General features: G+C 34.2%; 2 protein-coding genes across 3 annotated transcripts; both read right to left on the bottom strand.

Moving 5' to 3' along the window:
- Positions 1-643: 643 nt before the first annotated feature.
- Positions 644-4,208, bottom strand: LOC118038001 (peroxisomal (S)-2-hydroxyacid oxidase GLO4-like). Of its 2 annotated transcripts, none has more exons than XM_035044215.2 (12): positions 4,056-4,208; positions 3,506-3,653; positions 3,308-3,432; positions 3,179-3,225; positions 3,020-3,097; positions 2,643-2,767; positions 2,315-2,372; positions 2,109-2,171; positions 1,758-1,827; positions 1,479-1,579; positions 1,286-1,390; positions 644-1,088 (listed from the first exon to the last, which is right to left on the bottom strand). In XM_035044215.2, exons 2-12 carry the CDS (start codon positions 3,646-3,648, stop codon positions 909-911), a joined length of 1,095 nt encoding a protein of 364 aa, XP_034900106.1. In that variant the 5' UTR covers positions 3,649-3,653; positions 4,056-4,208; the 3' UTR covers positions 644-908. The 2 variants fall into 2 exon arrangements, with proteins under 2 accessions (XP_034900106.1, XP_034900108.1); XM_035044217.2 differs by lacking the exon at positions 4,056-4,208 and adding an exon at positions 3,989-4,010.
- Positions 4,209-8,084: 3,876 nt separating this feature from the next.
- LOC118038002 (peroxisomal (S)-2-hydroxyacid oxidase GLO4-like) lies at positions 8,085-11,470 on the bottom strand. Its single transcript, XM_035044219.2, has 12 exons — positions 11,316-11,470; positions 10,765-10,912; positions 10,567-10,691; positions 10,438-10,484; positions 10,279-10,356; positions 9,898-10,022; positions 9,602-9,659; positions 9,368-9,430; positions 9,072-9,141; positions 8,787-8,887; positions 8,594-8,698; positions 8,085-8,397 (listed from the first exon to the last, which is right to left on the bottom strand). The coding sequence occupies exons 2-12, from the start codon at positions 10,905-10,907 to the stop codon at positions 8,218-8,220; spliced, it is 1,095 nt and encodes a 364-aa protein (XP_034900110.1). The 5' UTR covers positions 10,908-10,912; positions 11,316-11,470; the 3' UTR covers positions 8,085-8,217.
- Between the last annotated feature and the right edge of the window lie 4,014 nt (positions 11,471-15,484).

Raw genomic sequence — 15,484 nt, forward strand, 5'->3', positions numbered from 1 at the left:
ATTCTCAATGTCATTTAAAAAAATCACCAACAACATATGCATAGCAGTCGGAACAATCATTATTGGTGCTGAGATTCTGTACCCCAATATGGCAGTTGACTTGTCAATTATTCTCCCATCTTCAAGAATTCATGGCCGCAACCTGGGAAGGGATAAAAAGAAATCCACAATGTCATAGACAGCTGTTTGTTGCCTCCAGCCATTTGTGGGCTCAATACATTACGTGATCCTGCGAAATTCTTCCACATTATCCTTCAAACTGTGCTCCTCCTCAGCTCCTCCAGCATAAAAATAATAAAGTATCAAAAAAAATAATATTTTTTTATTTTAAAAATATTTCAAAATAATATATATATAAATTTTTTTAAATCAACACATCAAAATAATTACAAAAAAATTATAAATTTATATTTAGCCCGTAGCTTATCCGAACACTTTAAAATAGTCCTTGATGGAATAACATCAATTAATTAATAATAACTAGGAGGAATCACCTGCAATATTGTACACAATTTCCTAAACGCTCTATGGAAAATTAATTTGAAAAATCATTTGGATTTATCAATAAACTGCCTCAAATAATGCTGACACTAGAAATGGAGTTCCCAAGCAAGTAATTTGTCACAATTAGGAAGTCACAATATATAAGCATATACTGGAAAGATTTATTAGGACGGCCTAGTCTCCAGCACATCTGAGCCTAAAGCATGGTGTTTTTACGGGCAAATGGACACCCATGTTTCTGATCTCAACTAGTTCCGACAAACCAACACCCCTTGTTTAAGAGTACTAATTCATTTGATTTGATACATATTTAAGGATTAGAATTTTCCATCTCCAGTTCCTGAGAAAGATGGGAGTCACCCATACATCTAGGACATCAATTAGCTAGTGATTTTAAGGCAATTTTAGAGCATTGATTGGAGCCTGTCGCGGTCAGTCCTTACATGGCTCCTGCTAATGTCTTCCACACTAGGGCAGCCTGCGAGGGCCATGGTGAGCTCAAGCTCGTCCTTCAGCATGTGCATCACCTTTCTCACCCCTGCTTCTCCCTTTGCTGCTAGCCCATAAATAACAGGCCTCCCAACCTGCATGGATATATACATGTCTCAAAGGGGCAGAGCACCAGGTTACTTCTTTTGTTATATGTTCGTATAGAACAGATTGCAGATCGTTGAGAGGCATTTATTTGGAATAAAAAAGGTTATGAGATTTAGGCAGCACTGCTCATCAATGGTCAAGGCGATGATTAGTGGAAGATCATATTTATTTGGTTTTAACTTACAAGAACTGCTTGTGCACCAAGGGCCAGCGCCTTGAAAACATCTGTTCCTCGCCGTACTCCTCCATCAAGGAGAACAGGAACTCTCCTTCCTACAGCTTGAACCACCTGCAAAACAAGTACATTTCCGTGTCAATTGAACTGTCTAGATAAGGAGTATAATTTAGACCGTCTGCATTCGGTGAAATGATTCTACCTCTTCCAGAACTGAGATTGTGGCTGGAGTATAATCAAGCTGACGAGCTCCATGATTGGAGACGATAATCCCAGCAGCACCTACTTCCATGGCCTTAATGGCTGCAAAATAACCGCCAGTGTGTAAAGGATCTAGCTTTCCAGATACCATTATGTTGGCTGATCAATGACTGATAATCTCAAAGAGAGTATAAGAGTGTTCAAATGTTTTGTTCAAGAGCAAGAAGAAAGATAGAAAACGGAGTGATACAAACATCATCAGATAACACTTTGATCTTACCATCCTCACGAGTGAGTATTCCCTTGATCAGAATCGGCAAGTTTGTAATGGATTTTAGCCATGCTATATCCTGCGGTGTAACGAAGCACTGGTTAAATATAGGAATTTTTGTAATGGTTTATGTTATGCATGAATGCTGCTTAGCCAGGATTATAATCAATAAGGCTGCAAAATAAAGTCCATGAATCGGCCAACTAAATCGCATTTCTTTCAGAATTGGTTACGACAAATGGCTCTATACTCAACTCTTCTATTGAGTGGGCATCTCATGCAAGTGAAAAGTACAGCCTGAAATTAAGGGTATGATAAATAAATCAAAAGGTAATTAAATGAGAGTTTTCTGGTTATTACCCTCCAACACAAAGAAGGATCGAAGATTTCATTGGTGTTAGGTTTTATGTTCGAACCTTTATCCTGCAAGAGTTCATATATATCTGTAAGTCGAGGAAAAAAAATTGGACACAACCGCTTCACATCGATAGGCCAAAAATTAAAAGCTATGTGAATCAATGCTGGAGAAATGAACACAAGCTAGCCCATTTCAATAATTTACTCACAGAGAATACTTCAATTGACATTAGACCTTCCAAATTCTTCAGCTGGGGCAAAATCATCCTGCAGAAGTGTGGAAGATGATTTCATTTTGGGATGCAAATGCATATATCTTTAAATACATGCATTTTTGTTTTGAGTGGAAACGAAGACAGAATAGTGGTTACAATCAACATTAAAGTCACATTCCACCAACAAATGAAGTGGTTTAGAACAGGTTTTTGTTTTTTGTTCTGTTTTTTGTTTTTTTAAGAAGTGGTTCAAAACAAGCTTTAATAACTCTTAAATCCCTATAAGTGCATATATAATGAGAGAGGAAAAAATGATATCTACTTATTCTTTATGTCTGCCTCCTTTCGACCACGTCTTGGACGATCAGCTGTTAGGACGATAGCCTTAAATCCACTCTTTTCAGCTCTCTGCACAAGTTTAACAGCTACATCTCGTCTTTTGCATACCTAATCACATGCAGAAGTGTAAATGCTTACAGTTTAGTTCCCAAATTCATATGCATGTTGGTACCACAGCAGAGTTGCCTCAATTGAATTCTAATGGCATTTATAAGTGTCATAGAAAATGTGAAAATGCTAAAAGTTGTTTCTGTTGCACTACAAAAGAGACTTGAGCGAAGAATATTGTCACTTAAAAAATTAAATGAGACTAAATTTCTTTTTAGAAAACAAAGAGAGAGCTCATAGAGTTCTAATTACGTATAATTGAAAGAATCGAACAGCATCGCAGCTGGCAGCAACCTCCTCCACGCTGCAGGAAGCTGAGAAGGATAAGGTCTGGAAAGAAATAAATCACATTATCCATGAATGTAAAGCAAAATGGAAAAAATATCAAGGCCGAATGATCCTCATATGTACCATTATAGTATCACATGCAGCTGCTGCTCTGGCAGTGGCAAGCTCTCCTGGGGATAGACGGAAAAGCTGGTAAAAGCAGGATGAAGAATGAATGTACAAACTAATAACTCTTCAGTCAGAGGATAAGACCTTCAGGATGTGCTAGCTTATGCAAAGAAGTTGGGGCTATCATAATCGGCGCCGAGATAGTGTAGCCCAATATATTAGTAGACAAAGCAATGTTGCTCACATCCACAAGAACTCTAGGCAGCAATCTGAGTAAAAGCGGTAGGTTAAATTTCATGTCCTTTACTATACTCGAATCGGGAAATAGTTTCAAGGCATTACATGATTCTCTGAAATTCTTGCACATTCTTCTTTAATGTGTGCTCATCCTCTGCTCCTCCAGCATAGAAGTCATAGTACATTTTTGGAAGGGCTTGCCTAGCCAATTCTTGGAACTCATTCACGTTAACTATTTCATCTGCCATTTAACCTGGAAACTTGGATCCCAGTCAAATGTTGTAGCTTTTCATTTCACCTTTGAATTCATTCTGTATATCATCATTAACTAATCCCTATATGTGCACAGCCCAAATGACTCCCCAACCATGTAAATGAGTTTGGATGTGAAAGATCGAGTGAACTATCTCAAAGCAATTATATTTTTCCTAACACAGGGTATATATAAACTGTAAATTTAGCTCTGTAGTTACAACGTTGTACTATACAAAATTACAAATACTATTTGAAACATGGAGACGTGCGAGACTGACACGAAAATAACAAATTGTTTCCATTCAAGATCACAGGATAATCAAGAAGCTTAACTGCAAGAAAAACTGGTTGTGCTGATGACCCACCTACAAAAACGAAGAAAACTATAAGAAGAACATACCTAGGGTAGTAGAAAGCTCCAGGGAAAAAGAAATGGATTGAAACAGGTATTGCCAATCAAGGTATCAAGAAGAGTGAAAAGAGAGAGCGTGAATAAGAGATGGGATGTACATAAATGAAATGTTAGGCAGCGAATGGAGACTGAAGTTGGCAACTTGGCATAATGTCATTGGCTGCCAGCAAATGTTTGTCCTTTTTTGTCTTCTTTCATCGTGTCATTGACTGCCGGAACCTGGTTTGTCATTTCTATTCATTATGGTATCACACGAGTGATACTGGAACGGTGCCCATGCTTTCAAAATTATTTTTTTCTTGTAAAAAATAATATTAGGTGCAGCATGTATATATATAATTTTTTAAAAAATACATACATACATACATACATACATACATATATATATATATGTGTGTGTGTGTGTGTGTGTGTATTTCGAGTTATACATGAATGGATTTAATAAGTTAATTTTATTTTAATATAAAATTAAAAAAATAATAAATTGATTAAATTAAAAAAAATAACAACAATCATAAATAAAATTAAAAGAGTTTTTTTTTTTAAAAAAAAATAAAATAAATCAACGATGTAGCTTAATTCATAATTCATTAGACATGAAAGAATAAAATGATATAAACACAACTTAAAAAATAATTCTAGTTAATTTTAGTTATCATGAGAAACATATAATCTTAGTAATCACAGTCGAGTAAATTGAAAAATCTCACTAAACTTATAATCTAAATTATAAAATTAAAATAAAATTATATATAAATTTTTTATAAAACCTTTAATTTTGTAAAAATAAAGTTAATATATGTTAATTTTTAAATTTATGACTCAGATTACTCGAAATATTCTATTTCTAAAAATCATGAATTTTAATTTTAATAAATTGTGAGTCAATCGGGAAACTCATTAGTCGCTTTCCATCTATCCTTTAAAATAGTCCTAAGGAGGAATTTCTTGCAATATTGAACACCATTTATTGAAGTCACAATAAACAATAAATAAGCATTTACGGGAAAGATTTTGAAGAAGACAAGAGACAATCTTTTGCTAAAGAGAACTGTTACATCTAGGGATTCTCCATATTAATTTTCTAAATGGAAGCAAAGTATCTCACTTGGTGCCATCAAAGCACACCAAAACTTTACAACAAAAATCATATACATTTTCTTACGAACAAAACCTGGTTAGACAGACTATTTTGATATATTTTTTTTACATAAAAAACTCAGAGTATAAATTAGAAAGCTTATCAAAGCATCTAATGAAATAAATCAATAATCATTAATATAAATAAACATAAAAAATTCATTACCAATAATTAAAAGAGTAACAAGAAAAAGTGAAAGATAGATATATAGTAAGACATTTAATCCTATAAAAATGAGATATTTTTTATTTGTTCCAACCAAGTCTATTTATTAAAATCATTAAAAGATAATAGAAATAGAAATAGAAACACGTATAAAACTAAATGGAATAAAAAAAAGAAAAAAAATTATGCAAGTGCAGGCATATTATAAATATTATTTCAAAATAAATATTTTTTTATAAAATAAATCTTATATGTATAGAAAAAAAAGCATTCAAAAATTAACACAAAACAAAACATTAATGTTTTTTTTTTAAAAAAAAAAACTATTAAAAAAAAGTCCTGAAAATCTTATTATCTAAGCCATGAGAGTGGGATAAACTGATAGAAAGAAAATTGAAGATAGCCACAAAATTAATATTTGTTTAAAAAATAATGCAGAATAATGAAATCGTAAAAGAAAATGAGAAAAAAAGAATTTCTAACCATATCAACTCTTAAAACTCATAACTTGTGTCATTAAATTAGATGCATGACAAACGATAAAACCACAAAATTCAATCCCCAACAAATCAAATGCTAATGGATGAAAGTGGGGAAAAATCTATAACAAAACAAATTGTAATAAAAAAAATGAGGTTGAGAATCAATTTTTTTTAAAAAAAAAAAAAACTAGAAGGCATAATAAAAACTAACATTAGAGTGTTAAATTGAAATAAAAAATTAACAAAAGGAAAATAAATCAATAGAATGAGGGTTAAATTGAAAAAAAATAAAATAACATAAACTTTGATTTAATGATGAAATTGAAAACTACAAAACTTTAACAAAACAGCCATGGAAATAAATAAAAAATCAAAAGAATAAGGACCAAATCAAAAATAATAATACTTGACAAATTGTACTCCAAGGACGAAATGAAAAACATCAAAAACTTTTTCAAAAAGGCCAATGACTAAAATAAACAATAAAAAAACATGAGGAGTAAAATTGAGAAACAAAACAAAAGGAGGTTTGATGCGCACTTTTGCTAGGGGAGAGAGAGAGAGAGAGAAGCAGAGAGAAAAACAATGAAACAACCACCAATGATAAATCATCCACCAAGTACCACCACGCACTGCACCATGAGGAAGAGGACAAGGCAACACTTTCGATGACACAATGGAACAATATATTTGGTCATGAGGATACACCACACGTGTTGTCAATAGGATGTTGATGCACCCCACACGCCAATGTTTGAGCATCACATGCCATCAGCTCTTTGATTTAAAACAATTAATCAGAGGAAAGATATCCAAAACACCCCTTGTTATCCTTGCATTTAACAAACAACCCCACATGAAAAGATGAAAACACCTTTGGACTCTTTTCTTATTTTTTTTCTTATAAGGGCAGAAAGGTCTTTTCGTAATCTTGACAAAAATGCAAAGACATAAGTACCTTTTGCGAGCCGTTCAATTTTTTTAGCTTAGGGGAAAATAAATAGTTATACTATTTTTTTTTTTTAAATGAAAAGATTTTGTAACTACTAGCAATCCTTTAATGAAAAATTTGTAAACGATAAAATTCTCTTTAAAGGACAAAATCAACATTATACTATTATATTCCACGTGTAATATCTTTATATCCACATTGAAAGGCCCAGTAAAACAACAACGTGTTTATATTTTTGTTAGTGTGTGTGTATTAAAATTTCTCAAGTCAACAAAATATAGAAAAGAAAGCAAGTTGGTTATTGCCAAAAGTATAACTATAATGTGACGGCAATAACTAATGGATAAATATATTTTATACACAACTCACTTGTTTGAAAGACCCATTAATATAAGGGTTAAAGGTTGGGTGAAGACACAACACTTTTGGACTCAGCCACGTGTTAAACTCAAATGCATGTGAGTCTGACAAAACATCAGACCCAACACCCTTAGACTCAGTTACGCGTTGAGCCTAAATGTTTGTGGGTCTACCAATATACTAGACTCAACTCTCTTGGACTTGCAATGCGTTAAACCCAAGTAGTTGTGGGTCTGGGAAGATGCTAAATCCAACACCTTTGAGCTCAACTACGTGCTAAGCCAAAATGCTTATGATTTCAGTAAGATGGTAGCATCAATTCTCTTGCGCTCAGTTCCGGGCAAAACCAAGCACTTGCATGTCTAGCAAAATACTAAACTCAACCCCCTCGGATTTGACTTTATGTTTAGTCCACGCGTTTGTGAACCTAGCAAGATGCTAGACCCAACTTCATTTGAAGTGATGATAAAAAGTTGTCCTCTTGTGTGTCTTGTGTGTAAAAGAGCATGTCATCTTTGGTTTGTATGGCATGGAACGTAACATCAACAATCATTAGCTTAAAAATTACAATAGTACAACAACATAAAAAAAAAAAAAAAAAGATAAAGATCTAAATCTATGGAGATTTTAATACAAAAAAACAAAAAAAATAAAAATAAAATCAAGCATTATCTGTCATTTTAAATAAAAGTAATGGTCTTAATATTACAGTGTCATGTATGGAAATTAGGTATTTATTATATTAACTTGGAAAATCTCAGAGCTGCCCATGCAACAATATGAATATGGAACACTATGGTATCGACATGACGGGTACAACCCGACCAGTATTTGGTTATAAAAAACCTGAGATTGTTCAATGATTTAAATTGAGATGATGCTGACTCTACTTTATTTTGTTTTTAGAGATGTACAAGTTGAGTAATTAAGAGCACTAATTCATTTTATTTAATAAATATCTTAGTTAGAAATAAGGGTTACAATTATCCATCCAGTTCCTGAGAAAGATGGGACTCACCCATACATGTAGCTAGTGATTTTAAGGCAATGTTAGAGCATTGATTGGAGCCTGTCGCGGTCAGTCCTTACATGGCTCCTGCTAATGTCTTTCACACTAGGGCAGCCTGCGAGGGCCATGGTGAGCTCAAGCTCGTCCTTCAGCATGTGCATCACCTTTCTCACCCCTGCTTCTCCCTTTGCTGCTAGCCCATAAATAACAGGCCTCCCAACCTGCATTGATATATACATGTCTCAAAGGGGCAGAGCACCAGGTTACTTCTTTTGTTATATGTTCGTATAGAACAGATTGCAGATCGTTGAGAGGCATTTATTTGGAATAAAAATGGTTATGAGATTTAGGCAGCACTGCTCATCAATGGTCAAAGAGATGATTAGTGGAAGATCATATTTATTTGTTTTAACTTACAAGAACTGCTTGTGCACCAAGGGCCAGCGCCTTGAAAACATCTGTTCCTCGCCGTACTCCTCCATCAAGGAGAACAGGAACTCTCCTTCCTACAGCTTGAACCACCTGCAAAACAAGTACATTTCCATGTCAATTGAATTGTCTGAATAAGGAGTACAGTTTAGACTGTGTGCATTCTTTAAAATGAGTCTACCTCTTCCAGAACTGAGATTGTGGCTGGAGTATAATCAAGCTGACGAGCTCCATGATTGGAGACGATAATCCCAGCAGCACCTACTTCCATGGCCTTAATGGCTGCAAAATAACCACCAGTGTGTAAAGGATCTAGCTTACATATTCCAGATACCATTATGTTAGCTGAGCAATGACTGATAATTTCAAAGAGAGTATAAGAGTGTTCAAATGTTTTGTTGAAGATCAAGAAAAAAGATAGACTATGGAGTGATACAAAAATCATCAGATAAGACTTTGATCTTACCATCCTCACGAGTGAGTATTCCTTTGATCAGAATAGGCAAGTTTGTAATGGATTTTAGCCATGCTATATCCTGCGGTGTAACGAAGCAATGGTTAAATATAGGAATTTTTGTAATGGTTTCTGTTATGCATGAATGCTGCTTAGCCAGGGTTATAATCAACTAAACTGCATTGCTTTCAGAATTGATTAGGACAACTGGCTCTATACTCAACTCTTCTATTGAGTGGGCATCTCATGCAGGTGTAAAGAACAGCCTGAAAATAAGGGTAATTAAATAGGAGTTTACTGGTTTTTACCCTCCAACACAAAGAAGGATCCATGGTTTCATTGGCGTAAGCTTCCAAGTTCGAACCCTTATCCTGCAAGAGTTCAGATCTGTGAGTCTTAAAAGGAAGAAGAAAAAAACAGAAACAACCACTCCACATCGAAAGGCCAAAAATTAAAAGCTATGTGAATCAATGCTTGGGTTTCATATGAAAGATTCCTTTAAATGAACACAAGCTTGGTGCCCATTTCAATAATTTACTCACAGACACAACTTCAGTTGACATTAGACCTTCCAAATTCTTCAGCTGGGGCACAATCAGTCTGCAGAAGCACGACAGATGAATTCATTTTAGGATGCAAGGGCATATATCTTTAAACACATGCATTTTTGTTTTGTGTGGAAACTAAGATAGAATTGTAGTTACAATCAACATTAAACTAAATTAATGTTACATTCCACCACCAAATGAAGTGGTTTAGAACATTTAAAACAAGCTGTCATAGCTCTTAAATCCCTATAATTTTTATACAGAATGAGAGAGGAAGAAGTGATATCTACTTATTCTTTATGTCTGCCTCCCTTCGACCAAGTCTTGGAGTGTCAGCTGTTAGGACGATAGCCTTGTATCCACTCTTTTCAGCTCTCTGCACAAGGTTAACAGCTATATCTCGTCTTTTGTATACCTAATCACACGCAGAAGAGTACATTCTTACAGTTTAGTTCCCATGTTCCTATTCATGTTAGCACCACAGCAGAGTTGACTCAACTGAAGAAATTGAAATAAACCCTTTCTAATAGCACTTATAAGTGTCATAGAAAATGTGAAAGAATCCTGCTAAAAGTTGTTTCTGTTGCACTACAAAATAGAGAATACTTTGGTCACTTTTAAAATTAAAAGAGAGACTACTAAAAAATAGGAGCATATGGAGGTCTAATTACGTATAATTGAAAGAATCGAACAGCATCGCAGCTAGCAGCAACCTCCTCCACGCTGCAGGAAGCTGTGAAGGATAAAATCTGGAAAGAAATAAATCCCATTATCCAAGCATGTAATGCAAAATGGAAAAAATATCAAGGCTGAATGTTTCTCATATGTACCATTATAGTATTACATGCAGCTGCTGCTCTGGCAGTGGCAAGCTCTCCTGGGGATAGACGGAAAAGCTGGTAAAAGCAGGATGAAGAATGAATGGACAAACTAATAACTCTTCAGTCAGAGGTTGAGACCTTCAGGATGTGCTAGCTTATGCATAGCAGTTGGGGCTATCATAATCGGCGACGAGATAGTGTAGCCCAATATATTAGTAGACAAAGCTATGTTGCTCACATCCACAAGAACTCTAGGCAGCAATCTGAGTAAAAGCGGTAGGTTAAATTTCATGTCCTTTACTATACTCGAATCGGGAAATAGTTTCAAGGCATTACATGATTCTCTGAAATTCTTGCACATTCTTCTTTAATGTGTGCTCATCCTCTGCTCCTCCAGCATAGAAGTCATAGTACATTTTTGGAAGAGCTTGCCTAGCCAATTCTTGGAACTCATTCACGTTGACTATTTCATCTGCCATTTAACCTGGAAACTTGGATCACAGTCAAATGTTGTAGCTTTTCCTTTCACCTTTGAATTCATTCTGTATATCATCATTAACTAATCCCTATGTGTGCACAGCCCAAATGACTCCCCAACCATGTAAATGAGTTTAGATGTGAAAGATCGAGTGAACTATCTCAAAGCAATTATATTTTTCCTAACACAGGGTATATATAAACTGTAAATTTAGCTCTTGCAGTTACAACGTTGTACTATACAAAATTACAAATACTATTTGAAACATTGAGACGTGCGAGACAGACACGAAAATAACAAATTGTTTCCTTTCAAGATCACAGGATAATCAAGAAGCTTAACTGCAAGAAAAACAGGTTGTGCTGATGACCCACCTAAAAAAACAAAGAAAACTATAAGAAAAACATACCGAGGGTAGTAGAAAGCTCCAGGGAAAAAGAGAAGGATTGAAACAGGTATTGCCAATCAAGGTATCATGAAGAGTGAAAAAAGAGGAGAGTGTGAATTACAGATGGGACGGACATAAATGAAACGTTAGGCTGCAAATAGAGACTGAAGATGGCATCATGTCATTGGCTGCCAGAAAATGGTTTGCCCTTTTTTGTCTTCTTTGATCGTGTCATTGTCTGCCGGTGTGTATATATATATATATTAAAAAAATATATGTGTATTTCGAGATATACATTTTTGGAAGGACTTGCGTAGCCAATTTCTGAAACTCATCCACGTTTACCGGGTCGCTTTCCATCTGTCCTTTAAAATAGTCCCAAGGAGGAATTTCCTGCAATATTGAACACCACTTATTGAAGTCACAATAAACAATAAATAAGCATTTACCGGGAAGATTTTGAAGAAGACAAGAGACAATCTTTTGCTCAGGAGAACTGTTACATCTAAGGATTCTCCATGGTAATTTTCGAAATGGTTGAGAAGCAAAGTATCTGACTAGGTACCATCAAAGCACACCAACAAAAATAACATATATATATGATTTTTGTTGTAAAGAATGACTCGTGCTTACTGCTCGCCGTAATATTTTTTTAAGAACAAAACTTGGTAAAATAACATATATATATATATATATATATATATGATTTTTGTTGTAAAGAATGACTCGTGCTTACTGGTCGCCGTAATATTTTTTTAAGAACAAAACTTGGTTAGATGGGTTATGTAAATCTTGTTGTCTAGGCCATGAGATCACGATAAAATAATAGAAAAAAAATTTAAAAATAACTACAAACACTACCAAAAATTCGCTTAATAGCAACGGATTTACCGACGAAATATTTTTGTCGGTAATTTGAGGTCGAAATACCGATGGAACTTTTTTCGTCCATAATTCAGTTGGTAACTACTGATGGATAGTGTCCGTCGGTAGTTACCGACTGAATAACGGACGGAAAGTTCAGAATTAAAAAAAAAGACGGGTCGCTGATGTGGAAGTTTTGGCTGGGTGATTTTTATTGACGGAATCACCAACGGAGGCAAAAAAAACTGCGAGAGATAGGGGTTTCTAAGGCTAGAATGATGTTTCAGTTTGGCGGGATTTTAAACTGATATACATCCCGAAAGATATATGGCCGCACTATCTTGAGCACATGACATCTGAGTGGTTCACACGACGCTCACAGTTTGGTGCTAGTAACCGGAATCGGCCAATTCATGGCTTGGTGACAATGCACACCGGCAGCTCCATTTCGTTTGCTGCACATGCTAAACGGATGGTAAGATTAATTTAAATGAAATATATTGTTAAATTAATTTATTGTTAATAAATCTTTTTCATTATAGGCTACGTCTCTTGGATGTGAGCCGAGCCCAATGGAGCTGTTTATGGAGACGCACATGTGGAGTCAAGATTGCTAAAAGGGGGTGCAACAGTTCGTTGACAACCGTGCTCAACATTTTGTGGTATGTTTGTTCAACCATTTTATTTTATAGGTTATTATGTTTATTGAATTGAATATGATGATTACTTTTTTTTTATTTTCAGGAGACCTATAATAATCGGTTGAGGGAGAGATACATGGACGATACTTTGACCCATTCGGAATTCGATCCGAATTTGTGAATAGAGATTGGATCGTTAAGTGGACCCGATAAAAATCAAGTTTACGGGCTCTCTAACACTACGGCCAACAACTTGTGGTCGGCCCGTAATGTTTCAACCGTTGGGAGCTCCCAATCAATATCAAGCTCCCAATCTAAGGAGTTCATGACCTTGTAGCAACACACGGTTCAGCTCACCGAAAAATATGACCACCTATCAGCGGAGTACGCACAACTCAAAGCATCTCAAACACAACAAAGAGTGGAGTCTGCACAACAAAAGGCGGCTTATGAACAGCTTCGCGAAATGGTCATAAACATGGCATCACATAGTGGAAAATGTGTGTCTAATCCTTTTTGGCCGTATAACCACCAGCCTCTTCCTCCTCCTCCTCCACCTTTAATTTGTAATAAACTTTATTTATCTTTAAAATTTCATTTAATATATTTTTAAAACACATTCAATTTGTAATGAATATTATTTAACTTTGATTTTTTGTTTTTGATGTTTAATACAAATTTTATTTGCATAATCGGTTTTTATTACCATTAATTTATATAATTTTATATTATGTATTCTAAAATAATTTTTCAAAAACAAATTTAAAAAAAAATATTACAAAGGGTTTTATCAATGGAATGAATCCGTTGGCATTTGACAGTAGCTGCCACATTCACCGATGAATTTACAGACGAATATATTCGGTCGGTATTTCATACACTTACCGATAGCTTTACCAATGGAATGAATCTGTCGGCATTTAACAGTAGCTACCACAATTACCAATGAATTTATATACAGATATATTCGGTCGGTATTTCAAACACTAACTGACAAATTTATCGACGGTATATGGCTGTTAGTAAATCACAATATCACCGACGGAAGAAAATCCGTCGATATATTTCAAGCGGGAAACTTTTTTTTTTTTGCACGTAAATTCCGTCTGTAAAACCATCGGTAAATGGTTTTTTTTGTGTTTTCGACCGATATAGCGATGAAATGTGGAATTATTGATGAAAGGAAAGCTGACGGACGTATTCTGTCGGTGAAGACGTCGGTAAATAATTTACCAACGAACTCGTAATCACACACCGAAGGAATATTTCTATCGGTAAAACTGTGAAATCTTGTAGTGAAAACCAATATTTGTTTTAAAAATATTGCAGAATAATGAATTCATAAAAGCAAATGAGAAAAAAAATGAATCCCTAACTATGTCAACTCTTAAAACTCATGACCCATGTCATTAGATCAGATGCACGACAAATGAAAAACCACAAAGCTTAATTCCCAACAAATCAAACGTCGAAGGATAAATGTGGAGAAAAATCTATAACACAAAAAATTGGAATCAAAAGAATAAGGTTGAGAATAAAAAAAATTAAAAAAAAAAACTAGAGGGCATTAAAAAAATTAACATTAGAGTGTTAAAGTGAAAATAAAAAAAATTAACAAAAGAAAAAATAAATCAATAGAATGAGGGTTAAATTGAAAAAAACAAAATAACATAAATTTTGATTTAAGGATGAAATTAAAAAACAACAAAAAAACCACAAAGCTTAATTCCCAACAAATCAAACGTCGAAGGATAAATGTGGAGAAAAATCTATAACACAAAAAATTGGAATTAAAAGAATAAGGTTGAGAATAAAAACAATTAAAAAAAAAAACTAGAGGGCATTAAAAAAATTAACATTAGAGTGTTAAAGTGAAAATAAAAAAAAATTAACAAAAAAAAAATAAATCAATAGAATGAGGGTTAAATTGAAAAAAACAAAATAACATAAATTTTGATTTAAGGATGAAATTAAAAAACAACAAAACTTTAACAAAAGAGCCAGAGAAATAAAAAAAAAAATTAGGATCAAGTTAAAAACAATAATACTTGACAAATTGTAATCCAAGGATGAAATTGAAAACATCAAAAACTTTTTTCAAAAGGGCTAAGGACTAAAATAAGAAATAAAAAAATGCGGACTAAAATCAAGAAACAAAATGAAAAGAGATTGGATGAGCACTTTTGCTAGGAGAGAGAGTGAAGCAAGAAGAAAAACAAAGAAGTGACCACCAACAACAAACCGTCCATCAAATACAACCATGCGTTGCACCATGAAGAAGAGGGCAAGACAATGTTTCAAATGACATAACGGAATAACATATTTGGCCACGAAAATACACCACACGCGACGTTTAAAGGACATTGTCGCACTCCATGCACCAACGTTTGAGCATCAAGCGCCATCTTTTTTTATTATTTAAAAATTAATTAATCAAAGAAAAATATCCAAAAGACCCCTTGTTATCCTCACATTTAACAAAGAAACCCACATGAAAAGTTGAAAACGCCCTTCGACTCTTTCCTTATTTTTTTTTTCTAATTGTAAGTGCAAAAAGGTCCTTCATAATCTTAAAAAAAAAAAAATACAAAGACATAAATATACTTTGCGAGCAATTCAATTTTTTTTAGCTCAGGGGAAAATAAGTGATTACACTATTTAAAAAAAATAGTAACTCCTAACAAT

Source organism: Populus alba, chromosome 3 (genome assembly GCF_005239225.2).
Source record: "Populus alba chromosome 3, ASM523922v2, whole genome shotgun sequence".
In the NCBI taxonomy this organism is placed as follows: domain Eukaryota; kingdom Viridiplantae; phylum Streptophyta; class Magnoliopsida; order Malpighiales; family Salicaceae; genus Populus; species Populus alba.